The following is a 15,165-nucleotide window of genomic DNA, read 5'->3' on the forward strand; positions in this document are numbered from 1 at the left end:
CTTCCTAACCTGTACATCTTTGGAATGTGGGAGGAAACCCACGCAGACACAAGGAGAACGTACAAACTCCTTACAGACAGCGGGGGGAATTGAACCTGGGTCGCTGGCGCTGTAATAGTGTTACACTAACTGCTACACTACTGTGCCTGTCCATGCTGGGCCCCTCCACTGGTGGTGTCAGGCTTGGCCTCAACACTGACGCAGGACCATGGTTTAATATCTCAAGAAGACAGTACATCCACTGCACACCACCTCCTCACTGCCCCTTCTGCAGTGCAACCCTCCCTCAGTGCCGTGCCCCCACCCCCACCCCCACAGTGCGCCCCTCCCTCAGTACAGTGTTTTACATAGGGGTCTGTTGTCTACCAGACACCATGGACACAGTCTGCATGTACCATCCAGATAGTGTGTTGCACAGGCAGCCGGTGTGTGTGTGTATATATATATATGTATATATAAATGGGAAACGTGTGACCTCCAAGGCTTCAGGTCAAACTGCATTAAGCAGAGCCACCCCTATCTGGGGTTTTAGGGTGAAGTTCACCGACAGGTGCAGCCCACAGTGAGATCACTTCACCCTGTGCTCAGAACCTCTCCATCCTGTCTGACTGCCACAGTCACAGCATCAGTGACATACAGTGCTGGCTGTAAGATCCACCTGCCTGGTCCTACTGTCCATCTCCCGCTCTGTGGCTACACCACATCATGTGTTCACACAGGTACAATTCTCTCCTCCCCTCCACAGTGAGTTCGCCCAGCAGTCGGCTTCAGACCCACTACCTTCTGGTTGGGAACATTTATTCTGATCTCACCACAACAAAATGCTGGAGGAACTCAGTTTTGACCTGTTGAAGGGTTTCGACAATTCCTTTCCCTCCACAGACGCTGCTTGACCTGCTGAGTTCCTCCAGCAGATTGTTGCTCCAGATTGTAGCATCTGCAGTTTCTCATGTCTCGTCTTTTATTCAGAACCCCCCCCCCCCCTTCTCATTATTGACCTCTCTGCCAAGGAAAATACGACTCTCCCCCTCCCCCCACTAGCACTGATCCCGTGACTGCTGGAAACCCTGTCCCATCCAAAGATACCCGTCCCCAGCTCATCTGACGACCTGCCCAAGTGAACGTGTCTTTATGTAGATTCCCCCCTCCCCTTGTGGTTTTCACTGGCTGCATGCAGACCCCTCAATGTTGTTTCCAACCATCTCTCATCCTTCCTGAAATATATACATAAACTATACAGAAATATATAAATATACCAGTAACACCAAACTCTGGCACATTGTGAATGTATTAATGATGTAAAGTTAATTACAGGAAATAAATTGTACATTTTAATTGGTGAGTGGGTTTGTTTGGTGATGTTCTCCCTACAACACATCCTCTGTCCGGTATTCCCAACAACATTCCCACTCATTCCAAGCGCATCTCCCTCATTCTCCTCCCTAATTGGTAAATTGCTTTATTATTGTCACATGTACCAAGACATAGTGAAAAACTTTTGTTTGCAGGTCGTCCATACAGTTCAATCCAAACAACCGTGCATTGAGGTAGTACTAGGGGAAGTGATAACCCAATACATCTTTTGAATGTTGTAATTGTAACTACTTTTGCCACTTCATCGGGCAGCTCATTCCACACACCCACCACCCTCTGAGAAAAAGTTGCCCCTCAGCTCCCTTTTAAATCTTTCTCCTCTCACTTTAAACCTATGCCCCCTAGGCTCCTCTGGGAAAAAGACTGTGGCCATCCACCTTATATACTTCCCCCATGACTTTATAAACGTCTACACCCCTCAGCCTCCTTCACTCCAGGAAAACAGTCCCGGCCTATCCAGTGTCTGTCTCTAGTCCTGGTAACATCCTTGTGAATCTGTATTGCACCCTTTCTAATTTAATGACCTCCTTCCCACGTCAGGGTGACCAGAACTGTACACAGTATTCCATGGCCTTACCAACATCTTTTACAGCTGTAACATGATGTCCCAACTGTCTTGACCAATGAAAACCAATATCTCATATCTTCTTCACCACCTTACCTACGTTATCACGTTCATGGATCCTTGGACCTGCACACCAAGGTCACCCTGTTCCTCAATTATTGTCACTTGTACCGAGGTACAGTGAAAAGCTTGTCTTACAAACCGATCGTACAGGTCAATTCATTACACAGTGCAGTTACATTGAGTCAGTACAGAGTGCACTGATGTAGTACAGGTAAAAACAATAACAGTAGTGTCACAGCCTAGGGACCTAGTATGTCCTAGTCTTCCTGAAATGTGTCACCTTCATGTCCTGGACCACTCCTTTCCCTTCTAGTGGACAATGGTTTCCCTCTCTCTCTCTGCCCAATCAACTCAATTGTCTTCAATATCTAAATCCGATCCCCCTTCATCTTCCACACTCCAGGAATACAACCGCTGTTGTCAGCTCTCCAACTTGGTGGGGTAGCCGGAACTGAATTCATAGACATGCAAATAAGAGGCCACTTGGCCCATTGTACCTACACCATCTCCTTGAGGGTTCCATCCATCCGTCCCAGGCTCTTGCTCTTTGTGTAGAGCTGTGGAAGTTATTTATCCGGCTCTCTGTTGGAAGTTATGATGCCATAACTCCCAGTCCTTGTGAAATAAACATTCTGTCAGCCTTTTTAATTCCTTTTTGGAGCTGTCCACCCACTGTTGGTGATTGCTGAAGGTGGCTTCACACAGCTCCAGACTCCTAACTGAATGAGGCTCAAATACCCACAGGTTTCTGGACATCCTGTGGGAACCTTCAACCTCCGTATGGCTGGAGGAGACAATAAGGAGTGTGGGAATGAGGGAGAGCTCAAAACGAGATAAATCCAGAGAGCAGGGGCACACCAGGAAATAGAAGATCCAGGGAGAGAGACAGAGTCATGGAGTACTACAGCACAAAAACAGGCCCTTTGGCCCATCTAGTCCATGCTGACCCGATCTTCTGCCTAATCCCATCTACCTGCATTTGGACCATATCCCTTCAAACCCCTCCCATCCATGTACCTGTCCAAACTTCTCAAGTGATACAATTGAACCCACATCCACCACTTCCGCTGGCAGCTCGTTCCACACTCGCACCACCCTCTGAGTGAAGTAGTTTCCCCTCAGATTCCCCTTAAATATTTCACCTTTCACTCTAAACCTATGACCTCTAGTTCTAGTCTCACCCAACCTGAGGGGAAAAAGCCTGCATGCATTCACCCTATCTATACCCCTCATCATTTTGTACAACTCTACAAGATCTCCCCTCATTCTCCTGCACTCCGGGGAATAAAGTCCTAACCTATTCAACCTTTCCCTGTAACTCAGGTCCTCAAGTCCTGGCAACATCCGTGTAAATTTTCTCTACACTCTTTCAAGCTTATTGATATCTTTCCTGTAGGTAGGTGACCAGAACTGCACACAACACTCTAAATTTGGCCACACCAACACCTTGTACAACTTCAACATAACATCCCAACTCCTGTACTCAATGCCCTGATTTATGAAGGCCAAAGTGCCAAAAGCTCTCTTTATGACCCTATGTACCTGTGACACCACTTTCAAGGTATGAGGGACCTGTATTCCAGCTCCCTTTGTTCTACTGCACACCTCAGAGCCCTACCATTTACTGTGCAAGTCTTACCCTGGTTTGTCCTAGAAACATAGAAAACCTACAGCACAATTCAAGCCCTTCAGCCCACAAAGCTGTGCCGAACATGTCCCTACCCTAGAAATTACTAGGCTTACCCACAGCCCTCTATTTTTCTCAGCTGCATGTACCTATCCAACAGTCTCCGCCTCCACCACCGTTTCCGGCAGCCCATTCCACACACTCACCACTCTCTGAGTAAAAAACTTACCCCTGACATCTCTGTACCTACTCCCCAGCACCTTAAACCTATGTTCTCCTGTGGCCACCATTTCAGCCCTGGGGAAAAGCCTCTGACTATCTACACGATCAATGCCTCTCATCATCTTATACACCTCTGTCAGGTCCCTTCTCATCCTCCATCGCTCCAAAGAGAAAAGGCCAAGTTCCCTCAACCTGTTTTCATAAGGCACGCTCCCCAATCCAGGCAACATCCTTGTAAATCTCCTCTACACCCTTGCTATGGCTTCCACATCCTTCTTGTAGTGAGGCGACCAGAACTGAGCACAATACTCCAAGTGGGGTCTGATCAGGGACCTATATAGCTGCAACATTACCTCACGGCTCCTAAATTCAATTCCACGATTTATGAAGGACAATACACCATATGCCTTCTGTAACCTCTGACAGCCGTCTATACTATCCACAACACCCCCAACCTTTGTGTCATCTGCAAACTTACTAACCCACCCCTCCACTTCCTCATCCAGGTCGTTTATAAAAATTACAAAGAGCAAGGATCCCAGAACAGATCCCTGAGGTACATCACTGGTAACCAACCTCCATGTAGACTATGACCCATCAACAACCACTCTTTCCCTTCTGCAGGCCAGCCAGTTCTGGATCCACAAAGCAATGTCCCCTTGGATCCCATGCCTCCTTGCTTTCTCAATAAGCCTTGCATGGGGTACCTTATCAAATGCCTTGCTGAAATCCATATACACTACATCTACTGCTCTCCCTCCTTCAATGTGTTCAGTCACATCCTCAAAAAATTCAATCAGGCTCGTAAGGCAGGACCTGCCCTTGACAAAGCCGTGCTGACTATTCCTAATCATATTATACCTCTCCAAATGTTCATAAATCCTGCCTCAGGATCTTCTCCATCAGCTTACCAACCACTGAGGTAAGACTCACTGGTCTATAATTTCCTGGGCTATTTCTACTCCCTTTCTTGAATAAGGGGACAACATCCGCAACCCTCCAATCCTCCGGAACTGCTCCTGTCTCCATTGATGATGCAAAGATCATCGTCAGAGGCTCAGCACCTCTTCCATAATCCGGATATGGTCCATGACCTCACTACACTTTTGCCTCAGTTCTATAGTCTCTGTGTCTGTCTCCAGAGTAAATACAGATGCAAAAAATTCATTTAAAATCTCCCCCATCTCTTTTGGCTTCATACATAGGTGACCATGTTGATCTTCAAGAGGACCGATTTTGTCACTTGCTACCCTTTTGCTCTTAATATAGCTATAGAAACCCTTGGGATTCTATTTCACCCTGTCTGCCAGAGCAACCTCATGTCCGCTTTTTGCCCTCCTGATTTCTCTCGTGTTCTCTTGCATTTCTTATACTCCTCAAGTGCCTCATTTGACCCTAACTGCCTATACCTGATATGCACCTCCTTTTTCTTTACCAGGGCCTCAATATCCCTCGATAACCAAGGTTCCCTAAACCGTTGGCCTTGCCTTTTATTCTAACAGGAACATACAGTTTCTGTGCTCTCAATATTTCATTTTTGAAAGCCTCCCACTTACCAAGCATCTCTTTGCCGGAAAACAGCCGATCCCAATCCACACCTGCCAGATCCTGTCTGATGCCATCAGAATTGGCCGTGCTCTAATTTAGAATCTCCACCCGAGGACCAGTCCTTTCCTCCTCCATAATTATCTCAAAACTAATGGAATTAAGATCACTAGATCCAAAGTGTTCCCCTACACTCACTTCTGTCACCTGCCCTGTCTCGTTCCCCAAGAGGAGATCCAGTAGCGCGCTCTCTCTTGTTGGGACCTCTGGCACCGAAGGGATAGCATCATCAGAGGGAGGGACGGCGTCGAGGGAGGGACGGCGCCGAGGGAGGGCCACGGCGTCGAGGGAGGGACGGCGCCGAGGGAGGGCCACGGCGTCGAGGGAGGGCCACGGCGTCGAGGGAGGGAGGGCCACACCGTCAGAGGGACGGCGCCGAGGGAGGGAGGGCCACACCGTCAGAGGGACGGCGCCGAGGGAGGGAGGGCCACACCGTCAGAGGGACGGCGCCGAGGGAGGGAGGGCCACACCGTCAGAGGGACGGCGCCGAGGGAGGGAGGGCCACACCGTCAGAGGGACGGCGCCGAGGGAGGGAGGGCCACACCGTCAGAGGGACGGCGCCGAGGGAGGGCCACACCGTCAGAGGGACGGCGCCGAGGGAGGGCCACACCGTCAGAGGGACGGCGCCGAGGGAGGGAGGGCCACACCGTCAGAGGGACGGCGCCGAGGGAGGGAGGGCCACACCGTCAGAGGGACGGCGCCGAGGGAGGGCGGGCCACACCGTCAGAGGGACGGCGCCGAGGGAGGGAGGGCCACACCGTCAGAGGGACGGCGCCGAGGGAGGGAGGGCCACACCGTCAGAGGGACGGCGCCGAGGGAGGGAGGGCCACACCGTCAGAGGGACGGCGCCGCGGGAGGGAGGGCCACACCGTCAGAGGGACGGCGCCGAGGGAGGGAGGGCCACACCGTCAGAGGGACGGCGCCGAGGGAGGGCCACACCGTCAGAGGGACGGCGCCGAGGGAGGGCCACACCGTCAGAGGGACGGCGCCGAGGGAGGGCCACACCGTCAGAGGGACGGCGCCGAGGGAGGGCCACACCGTCAGAGGGACGGCGCCGAGGGAGGGCCACACCGTCAGAGGGACGGCGCCGAGGGAGGGCCACACCGTCAGAGGGACGGCGCCGAGGGAGGGCCACACCGTCAGAGGGACGGCGCCGAGGGAGTGACACACCGTCAGAGGAGTTTTATTTCACGCGAGACATCGACCAGACGGGCACAGATCCACCAGCACAATATTTAGATGATATTTAAGCCTTCGAACTCTCACAAACATCAGTGTTTATTTACACATTGGACAATAATTAGTTGACCCATTTCCTTGATTACAGCAGTCATTTCTACCTTAAAGCACTTTGCAGAAAATAACTGGAGACACGTAGTGAAGGGCCAGTGAAGAGGGTGGTTCACTCATGAAACATCAGTGGATTAGTACAGTCCAAACACAGCTGCAAGGACACCAGGAGAGAGGCGATAGGGGGAGTTGCAGGATACCGGGACGGGTGGTGAGAGAGGGGTGCAGCAGGATGCATACCATAGCTGAACCCCACCCAAAGGAAAGGAAAGCAATGCTCGATGCATGGCTGTTCCAGAGTCTCATTGCTCATGGATCAGATACCATCGATCACAGCAGCTCCCATCAGCCTGAACCTTTCAGTTACTGTCCCTGTACGAGCTAACGTGTTCAAAGTTTGAGACCGATCGATGTAACCGGTGAACCACTGCATCCCGCAGTGTGAGTGGGTTTGCAGGGGCTGCCCATTGTGGGGATGTTGCAGGAATTATTCCTCTAAAACCTTCCCCACAATTCAAACCCAGCGACCAGGACATTTGCAACTGGGGAAAGAGGGACAGTAAGAGTTTGACACAATGAAGCTCCCTCCACACCGTCCTGTCACACACACCCAGGGTCAGACACAGAGTGAAGCTCCCTCCGCACCATCCCGTCACACACTCCCGGGTCAGACACAGGGTGAAGCTCCCTCCACACCGTCCCGTCACACACACCCAGGGTCAGACACAGGGTGAAGCTCCCTCCACACTGTCCCGTCACACACTCCCAGGGTCAGACACAAGGTGAAGCTCCCTCCACACCGTCCCATCACACACTCCCAGGGTCAGACACAGGGTGAAGCTCCCTCCACACCGTCCCATCACACACTCCCAGGGTCAGACACAGGGTGAAGCTCCCTGTACTCTGTCCGGTCACACACTCTGGGGTCAGACACAGGGTGAAGCTCCCTGTACTCTGTCTGGTCACACACTCTGGGGTCAGACACAGGGTGAAGCTCCGTCCGCACCGTCCCGTCACACACTCCCAGGGTCAGACACAAGGTGAAGCTCCCTCCACACCGTCCCATCACACACTCCCAGGGTCAGACACAGGGTGAAGCTCCCTCCACACCGTCCCATCACACACTCCCAGGGTCAGACACAGGGTGAAGCTCCCTGTACTCTGTCCGGTCACACACTCTGGGGTCAGACACAGGGTGAAGCTCCCTGTACTCTGTCTGGTCACACACTCTGGGGTCAGACACAGGGTGAAGCTCCGTCCGCACCGTCCCGTCACACACTCCCAGGGTCAGACACAGGGTGAAGCTCCGTCCGCACCGTCCCGTCACACACTCCCGGGGTCAGACACAGGGTGAAGCTCCGTCCGCACCGTCCCGTCACACACTCCCAGGGCGGGGACAGCATAATGCTCCCTGTGCATTTCCCAAGAACACAAAATGCAGGGTAATGCTCCCTCGCCACTGCCATGGCAAGGACAGCATAGGTTAGATAAGAGTAGAGCTCCCTCTGCACAGCCCCGACACTCACTACCAGGTCAGGTGTGGCCCTAGTTGGATACACACACCATCCTTCTTTCACTGCAGGCTACTCATCAGTCCTCAGCCACCATCTCCTCATCCGAGGCCTGGTCCGGAGGGAGAGCGCGCAGGTTGTTGGCACGGATGCTGGTGATTCCGGGGCAGTTTGCCATCAGTGCGCTGATACCAGGCAGCGTCACTCCTGTTCCGTCGAGGTTCACTTGGACCACCTTGGTATGGCTCAGGTACTTCAGGCCTGGAAACCAGAGCACACAAGATAGTCCATCATCTGGGTGCATGTCACATCAGTCTCAGATGAAGGCCTTGACAGAGAAATTAACGCCTTATCCACCATGGCATCACAGGTAGACAGGGTGGTGAAGGTGGCATCTGGCACACTAGCCTTCATCATTGAGGTTACCCTATCAGAGGTTACAGCGGGACATAGATAGGATGCAGAGTGGGCTGAGAAGTGGCAGATGCAGTTCAACCTGAACCAATGAAGTGGTTCATTTTGGTAGGTCAAATATATTGGCGGAATATAGTATTAATGGTAGGACTCTTGGCAGTGTGGAGGATCAGAGGGATCTTGGGGTCCGAGTCCATGGGACGCTCAAAGCGGCTGCACAGGTTGACACTGTGGTTAAGAAGGCATATGGTGTATTGTCCTTCATTAAATCGGGGAATTGAATTTAGGAGCCGAGAGATATTGTTGCAGCTATATAGGTCCCTAGTCAGACCCCACTTGGCGTACTGTGCTCAGTTCTGGTCGCCTCACTACAGGAAGGATGTGGAAGCCATGGAGAGGGTGCAGAGGAGATTTACAAGGATGCTGCCTGGAATACGGAGCATGCCTTATGAAAGCAGATTGAGGGAACTTGGCCTTTTCTCCTTGGAGAGACGGAGGATGAGGGGGGACCTGATAGAGGTGTATAAGATGATGAGAGGTATCGATAGGGTAGATAGTCAGAGGCTTTTCCCCAGGGCTGAATTGGTGGCCACAAGAGGACATAGGTTTAAGGTGCTGGGGAGTAGATATAGAGGAGATGTCAGGGGTAAGTTTTTTACTCAGAGAGTGGTGAGTGTGTGGAATGGGCTGCCGGCATTGGTGGTGGAGGCGGATACGATAGGGTCTTTTAAGAGACTGTTAGATACGTATATGGAGCTCAGTAAAATAGAGGGCTGTGGGTAAGCCTAGTAATTTCTAGGGTAGGGACATGTTCGGCACAGCTTTGTGGGCCGAAGGGCCTGAATTGTGCTGTAATTGTTCTATGATAGGAGTTGGGAAGTTATGTGGCAGTTGTACGAGGCATTGGCAAGCACTGTGTACAGTTTTGGTCACCCTGTTATAGGAAAGACGTCATTAAGCTGGAAAGAGTGCAGGGGAGATTTACGAGGATGTTGCCAGGACTCGAGGGCCTGAGTTACAGGGAGAGGCTGGACAGGTTAGGACTTTATTCACTGGAGCATAGGGGACTGAGGGGTGACCTTATAGAGGTGTATAAAACCTTGAGGGGCATAGATAGGGTGAATGCGCAGCCTTTTATCCCCCCAGGGTTAGGAAATTAAAAGTGAGTGTGTAGGTTTATGGTGAGAGGGGAAAGATTTAAAAGGGACCTGAGGGGCAGTTTCTTCATGCAGAGCAAGGTGAGTACATCACATTGAGGGTGCACTGTGGCTCTGGTCCAACTGCTCCGGGGGGAACCAGCTTGCAGTGTGCTGAATGTGGTCAGTGAGTTGGAAGGTGGGATGATCTAGGTCCGGGGCAGAGATACAGGTGGTTCCATAAGGAAGTAGTGGTTCAGGAGGGGCAAGTACCTCTGTCTGTGATGCGAGTCCGGCTTAAGTTCACCTTCAGCAGTTGCACACAGTGCAGCAGCCCCTGTGTCACCACCGTGTCCCCGACACCGGTCGATGCCAAGCTCAACACCTGCAGTTAAACACACCGACAGTGTCCAGTTACTCAGCTGGTCCCAGCCCCAGTATAGTGCGTCCCTCCCCCTCACTGCACCTGCTCTGACCTCTGCAGACCCGCCCCTTCTCTTTGCTTTAAATATAATGGATATTAGACAGAACCCCAGGGAATACCGAACTTAAGTAAACCCAATTTCTTGCGTATGAATCGAGCTCTGCCTCAGGTACAGAGCAAAACTAAAAGAAAGGTTTGAGAGGAGATAAACAAGGTCAAGGATACTGTTTACTTTTTGGGGACCTGGGCACCGCTGGCAGGGCCAGTATTTATTGCCCCTGACAATGGTGGGAGTGAGCTGACCTCTGGAACCGCTGCAGTCCTTCTGGTGAAGGTGCCCCCACAGCGCTGTTGGGGAGGGAGTTCCAGGATTTGGACCCAGTGACAATGAAAGACTGGCGATATATTTCTAAGTCAGGACGGCATGCAACCCAGAGGGGAACCTGCAGGTGGTGGTGCTCCCTGGTGCAGGGGTACAGGTCCTGGATTTGGGAGGTGCTTGGGAGTAGCCTGGATGAGTACATTTGTCGACGGTACAGATACTGTGTGCCAGTGGTGGAGGGAATTAATGCTCAGGGTGCTGAGCTCCTCACCCAGGCCAAGCGGAGTGTCCCTTCACATCCTGACTTGTGCCTTGTAGATGCTGGAAATGCTCTGGGTTATCAGGAGGTGAGCCATCCACCAGGAGATACCCAGCCTCTGACCTGCTCTCATAGCCACAGCACTTACGACTGGTCCAACTGAGTTCCTGGTCAATGTGACCCCAGAATGTTGAGCAATAGCCCTGCCAAAACTCAGAATGGGTATCGGTGACCAGGTTAGCAGTGAGAAAGCGTCACTCGATAACTCTGTTGATGACACCTTTGCTGCAAGTGCAGAACTCCACAAGATGGGCACTGCACACAAACATGCTTTTCACCCTGGAGGTCTTTCTGCTCCACACCAGCCTGCTCCCATCTCCCCCCATCACCACACCTAGGATTCCTTGCTCCCAGTTCTTCATCCAGCTCCCCCTTAAATCCATCTTTGCTCTTTACCCCACCCACCCATTCCCAGTGGAGGCAAGCCGCACATTCCCCCACTCTCTGGGTGAAGTAGATTCTGCTGAATACCACAGTTATCCTACCATTGGACCTAACTTCTCAATATCTAACCAATCCAATCCTTTCAAGACATTTCCTCATCCCATTCAATCCATCCTGGAGGTTACAGCCTCTCAGTAACAGCTCTGGAAATGCACACCTGAACGTGACAGAGTGTAACAGGCACTGATTCACTGGTTGTGCTGGTGGTCAACATATTATACACTCCCCCCACTACACCCCGCCCCTCAAACATTCCCCGACTCACACCCTCTCCCCCAACCCCGGTCTGGGTAATCTGTGTTCCCAGGGCCCCAGTGTTCGTCACCCTTGCCCTGGCCCTCATGGAGGTTCAGTGGTACTGTGGCTGCACAGGAACAGGCCCTTCGGCCCACCATGTCTCTGCCGACCATGATGCCAAATTAAACTAATCCCATCTGTTTACACATGATCTACATCCGCCATTCCCTGCATATTCATGTGCCTGTCTAAAAGCTTCTTGAATGCCCCTATCGTATCTGCTTCCACGATACAAAGCAGATACAATACTGGTGTATCGTATCCACCCCCGGCAGTCCGTTCCACGCCACTGTGTAAAAAAACTTCCCTCGCACATCCTCTTTAAATTTTCCCTCTCTTAACTTAAGCTATGCCCTCTAGATTTCAACAATTCTACTCTGGGAAAAAGATTCTAACTGTCTACCCTGTGCCTCTCATAACTTTACAAACCTCCATCAGGTCTCCCCTCAGCCTCCGATGCTCCAGAGAAAACAACCCAACCTCTCCTTATAGCTCACACCCTCTAATCCAGGCAGCATCCTGGTGAACCTCTTCTGCACCCTCTCCAAAGCCTCCACATCCTTCCTGTAATGGGGCGACCAGAACAGCACAGGGTGCTCCAAGTGCGGCCAGACCACAGTTTTATAGAGTTGCAACATGACTTCCTGACTCTTATATTCAATGCCCCAACCGATGAAGGCAAGCACGTCATATGCTTTCTTTACCACTCTACCTACTTGTGTGGCCACTTTCAGGGAGGTGTGGACTCAGACCACAAGATCCCTCTGTACATCAATGCCGTTAGGGTCCTGGGCCAGTAATCCAAACAACGGGAATTCAAACCCCACCGAGGCCAGTTTAAGAAGTTTTGGGGCATAGACAGGGTGAATGTGCACAGTTCTTTTTCCCCCAAGGTTGGGGAATCAAGAACTAGAGGGCACAGGTTTAAGGTGAGAGAGGAGAGATTTAATAGGAACCCAAGGGACAACTTTTTCCATCCAGAGGGTGGTCCGTATATGGAACGAGCTGCCAGAGGAAGAGGTTGAGGCAGGTACATTTAAAAGACACTTGGACAGGTACATGGATAGGAAAGGTTTAGAAGGATATGGGTCAAATGCGGGCAAATGGGACTACTTTAGATAAGCATCTTGGTCCGCATGGACGTGTTGGGCCGAAGGGCCTGTTTCCGAGCTAGGTGAAGTTTGCTCCAACATGCACAGGAGTAAGAAGCTGGAAGCAGGGAGGGGACTGGATTACCGCAGAAACCCAATTGGGTCACCAATGGTTCTCAGGGAAGAAAACCTGCCATCCCCAGCTGCCCTGGACCAGAGTACAACCCCCACCCTATATCAACATACCCCCCAAATCGCCAAGGTATCAAACTGAGGGCAACTGCGGAGGGGCTGTCTGGGTCACTCAGCCTGCTGCCCTTCCCATGAAGTACCCGTTACCGAGTCCTGCTGCAGACCTGTAAATGGGGCAGGGTCCTGATGCACTGGGCCACCGCCCTGCTGCCGACACTGGTGCGGTCGAGGCAGAGCTCCTCCAGGTACTTCAGAGGCTGCAGGTGAACCAACCCAGCGTCCGTCAGCAGGGTGTTACTCAGGGACAGCTTGGTCAACCTGCACAAGTAAACAGAAGCCATCAGTGAGACTCTGCAGACCACACCCCTGTTAAACAAAGATCGATTGTGCATACACATTGCCACAGGCCAGTCCGAAACACTGCAACTAAATGGGCATGAATGGGCCATACAATCCCATGCAAGTAACCCCACAGTCATCCTGCAATGCACACTGCAGCACAGGATCCACAATAACAGCGAGTGTGCAGAGATGCTGCCCACAAACACGCGGTACACGTGAACACAAGCTGCTGGTCCACCTGGTATCGAGGGTCGGTGATCAGATGCTTTCAGGCCTTTCCTTGCCTCACTCACGAGCTGTTTGCCTCAGGACCACCAGGCCGTACGCGAGGATGATGGCAGGGAAGCCGAGCCGAGCCCAGCAAGGATCAGCCATGATCATACTGAATGAGGGGCTGAATGGCCTACTCCTATTTTCTTGGGTTCTTTTCCTGTGTGTTCAGAGGGACCAGTGGGTGCAGAGAGTGTTAATCCCCCTTCATCCCCGACCGAAATCCTGTGCCTTGTCCTGCACCCACCCCTAAGGCTGTCCGGTGGCCACGTTAGTGAAGCAACCTGTGAGGGCAGGGCTGGGAACTGGGCATTACTCACCTCAGCAGCCGGGCAAGGTGGCGGACACCTTCATCCGTGATGTGTGTGTAATCGGTGAGGTCAAGCTCCAGCAGTCGTTCCAAGAGAGACAGGAAGCAGAGACCAGAGTCACTGACTGAGTGTCTGTCTGGGAGCTTCAGGTGAGTCAACTTAAGACCTGGGCATAAGAGGGGGAACAAAATGAGAGGGGAGTTGCCTCAGCCCATTCCAGACAGAGGAACTACACACAGCAGAGGACAATGGTTCCAAATACAAATTACAACAGAGTAAACCTCCCTCCACACCGTCCCATCAAACAGTCCCAGGGCAGGTTAGATCCATTGCTCCCTCCACACCGTCCCATCAAACGCTCCCAGGGCAGGAACAACGCTGGTTAGATTAACAGTAAAGCTCCTTAAGAACATAAGAAACAGAAGTAGAAATAGGACACTTGGTCCCTAAAGCCTGCTCCACCAAAATGACCATGGCTGATCCAACCTTGGCCTCAGCACCTCTTCCCTGCACTCTCCCCATTCTCCTCAACTCTCCTGTAGATTAAATGCCTGTCAATCTCCCTTGTGAATACATTCAATGGCACTGCCCTCACAGCTTACTGCAGTACAGAATTTCAAAGATTCATGAGCCTCTATGAGGAGATTCTTCCTCAACTTTGTCTGAAATGGGCAGATCCTTATTCTGAAACTGCACACCCAGGTTCTAGATAGACCCACTGGGGGGGGGAACATCCTTGAGGAATAAAGGAGACACTGAGTAAAGTTCTCTCTGCACTGTCCCGTCACACATTCCCAGGATAAGGTCAGCACTGAATAGATACAGTTAGCTTCCTCTACACTGCCTGAGGCACAGTCCAATGGCAGGGTCAGTGCAGCCTCAATGACTTGATATTCTACTAGACTGATCTAATGTGGGGATAAGATGACCAGAGGAGAGAGGTTGATAGTGAGTGGTCAGTCTGGCCACTGTTGACTTACCAGATATCATCTGCAGTGTGACATCTCCACTGGGAGACTGCAGGCCAGACACACTGAGTGAGGACAGTGTGGAATGGGAACCCAGTGCCCGGAGCGAACCCTCAGTGATACTCGTGTTGTCCAGGTGCAGGGTCTGAAGAGATGGGAGATCCTTCAGGGCTGAAACATCGCACACCTGGAGATGGAGAGAGCAAGAACGAAACAGAATAGTGACAGGGAATGGACGCTTACACCACAAGCCCATCATTTCCCCAGACGTTCTCACTGTAACCGGCACATTTACCACGAGACCTTACAGATAAACAAATAATCCCCGTGCAAACCAAAAAACACAATTTCATGTTTCCAGCAACAGTTAGTCTGAGG

General features: G+C 51.7%; 1 protein-coding gene across 3 annotated transcripts in view; it reads right to left on the reverse strand.

Moving 5' to 3' along the window:
* Positions 1–6,716: 6,716 nt before the first annotated feature.
* si:ch73-173p19.1 (uncharacterized) overlaps positions 6,717–15,165 on the reverse strand; it is a 31,085-nt gene continuing 22,636 nt past the window's right edge. For all 3 annotated transcript variants that reach the window (XM_052022865.1, XM_052022866.1, XM_052022864.1), the window contains exons 13-17: positions 14,800–14,974; positions 13,829–13,985; positions 13,061–13,214; positions 10,081–10,192; positions 6,717–8,518 (exon numbers count right to left, since the gene is read on the reverse strand). In XM_052022865.1, coding sequence (XP_051878825.1) covers positions 8,337–8,518; positions 10,081–10,192; positions 13,061–13,214; positions 13,829–13,985; positions 14,800–14,974 — 780 coding nt within the window. In that variant the 3' untranslated portion in view covers positions 6,717–8,336. The remainder of the gene's footprint in view (positions 8,519–10,080; positions 10,193–13,060; positions 13,215–13,828; positions 13,986–14,799; positions 14,975–15,165) is intronic.

The sequence above is a fragment of the Pristis pectinata genome, chromosome 9 (genome assembly GCF_009764475.1).
Source record: "Pristis pectinata isolate sPriPec2 chromosome 9, sPriPec2.1.pri, whole genome shotgun sequence".
NCBI lineage: Eukaryota > Metazoa > Chordata > Chondrichthyes > Rhinopristiformes > Pristidae > Pristis > Pristis pectinata.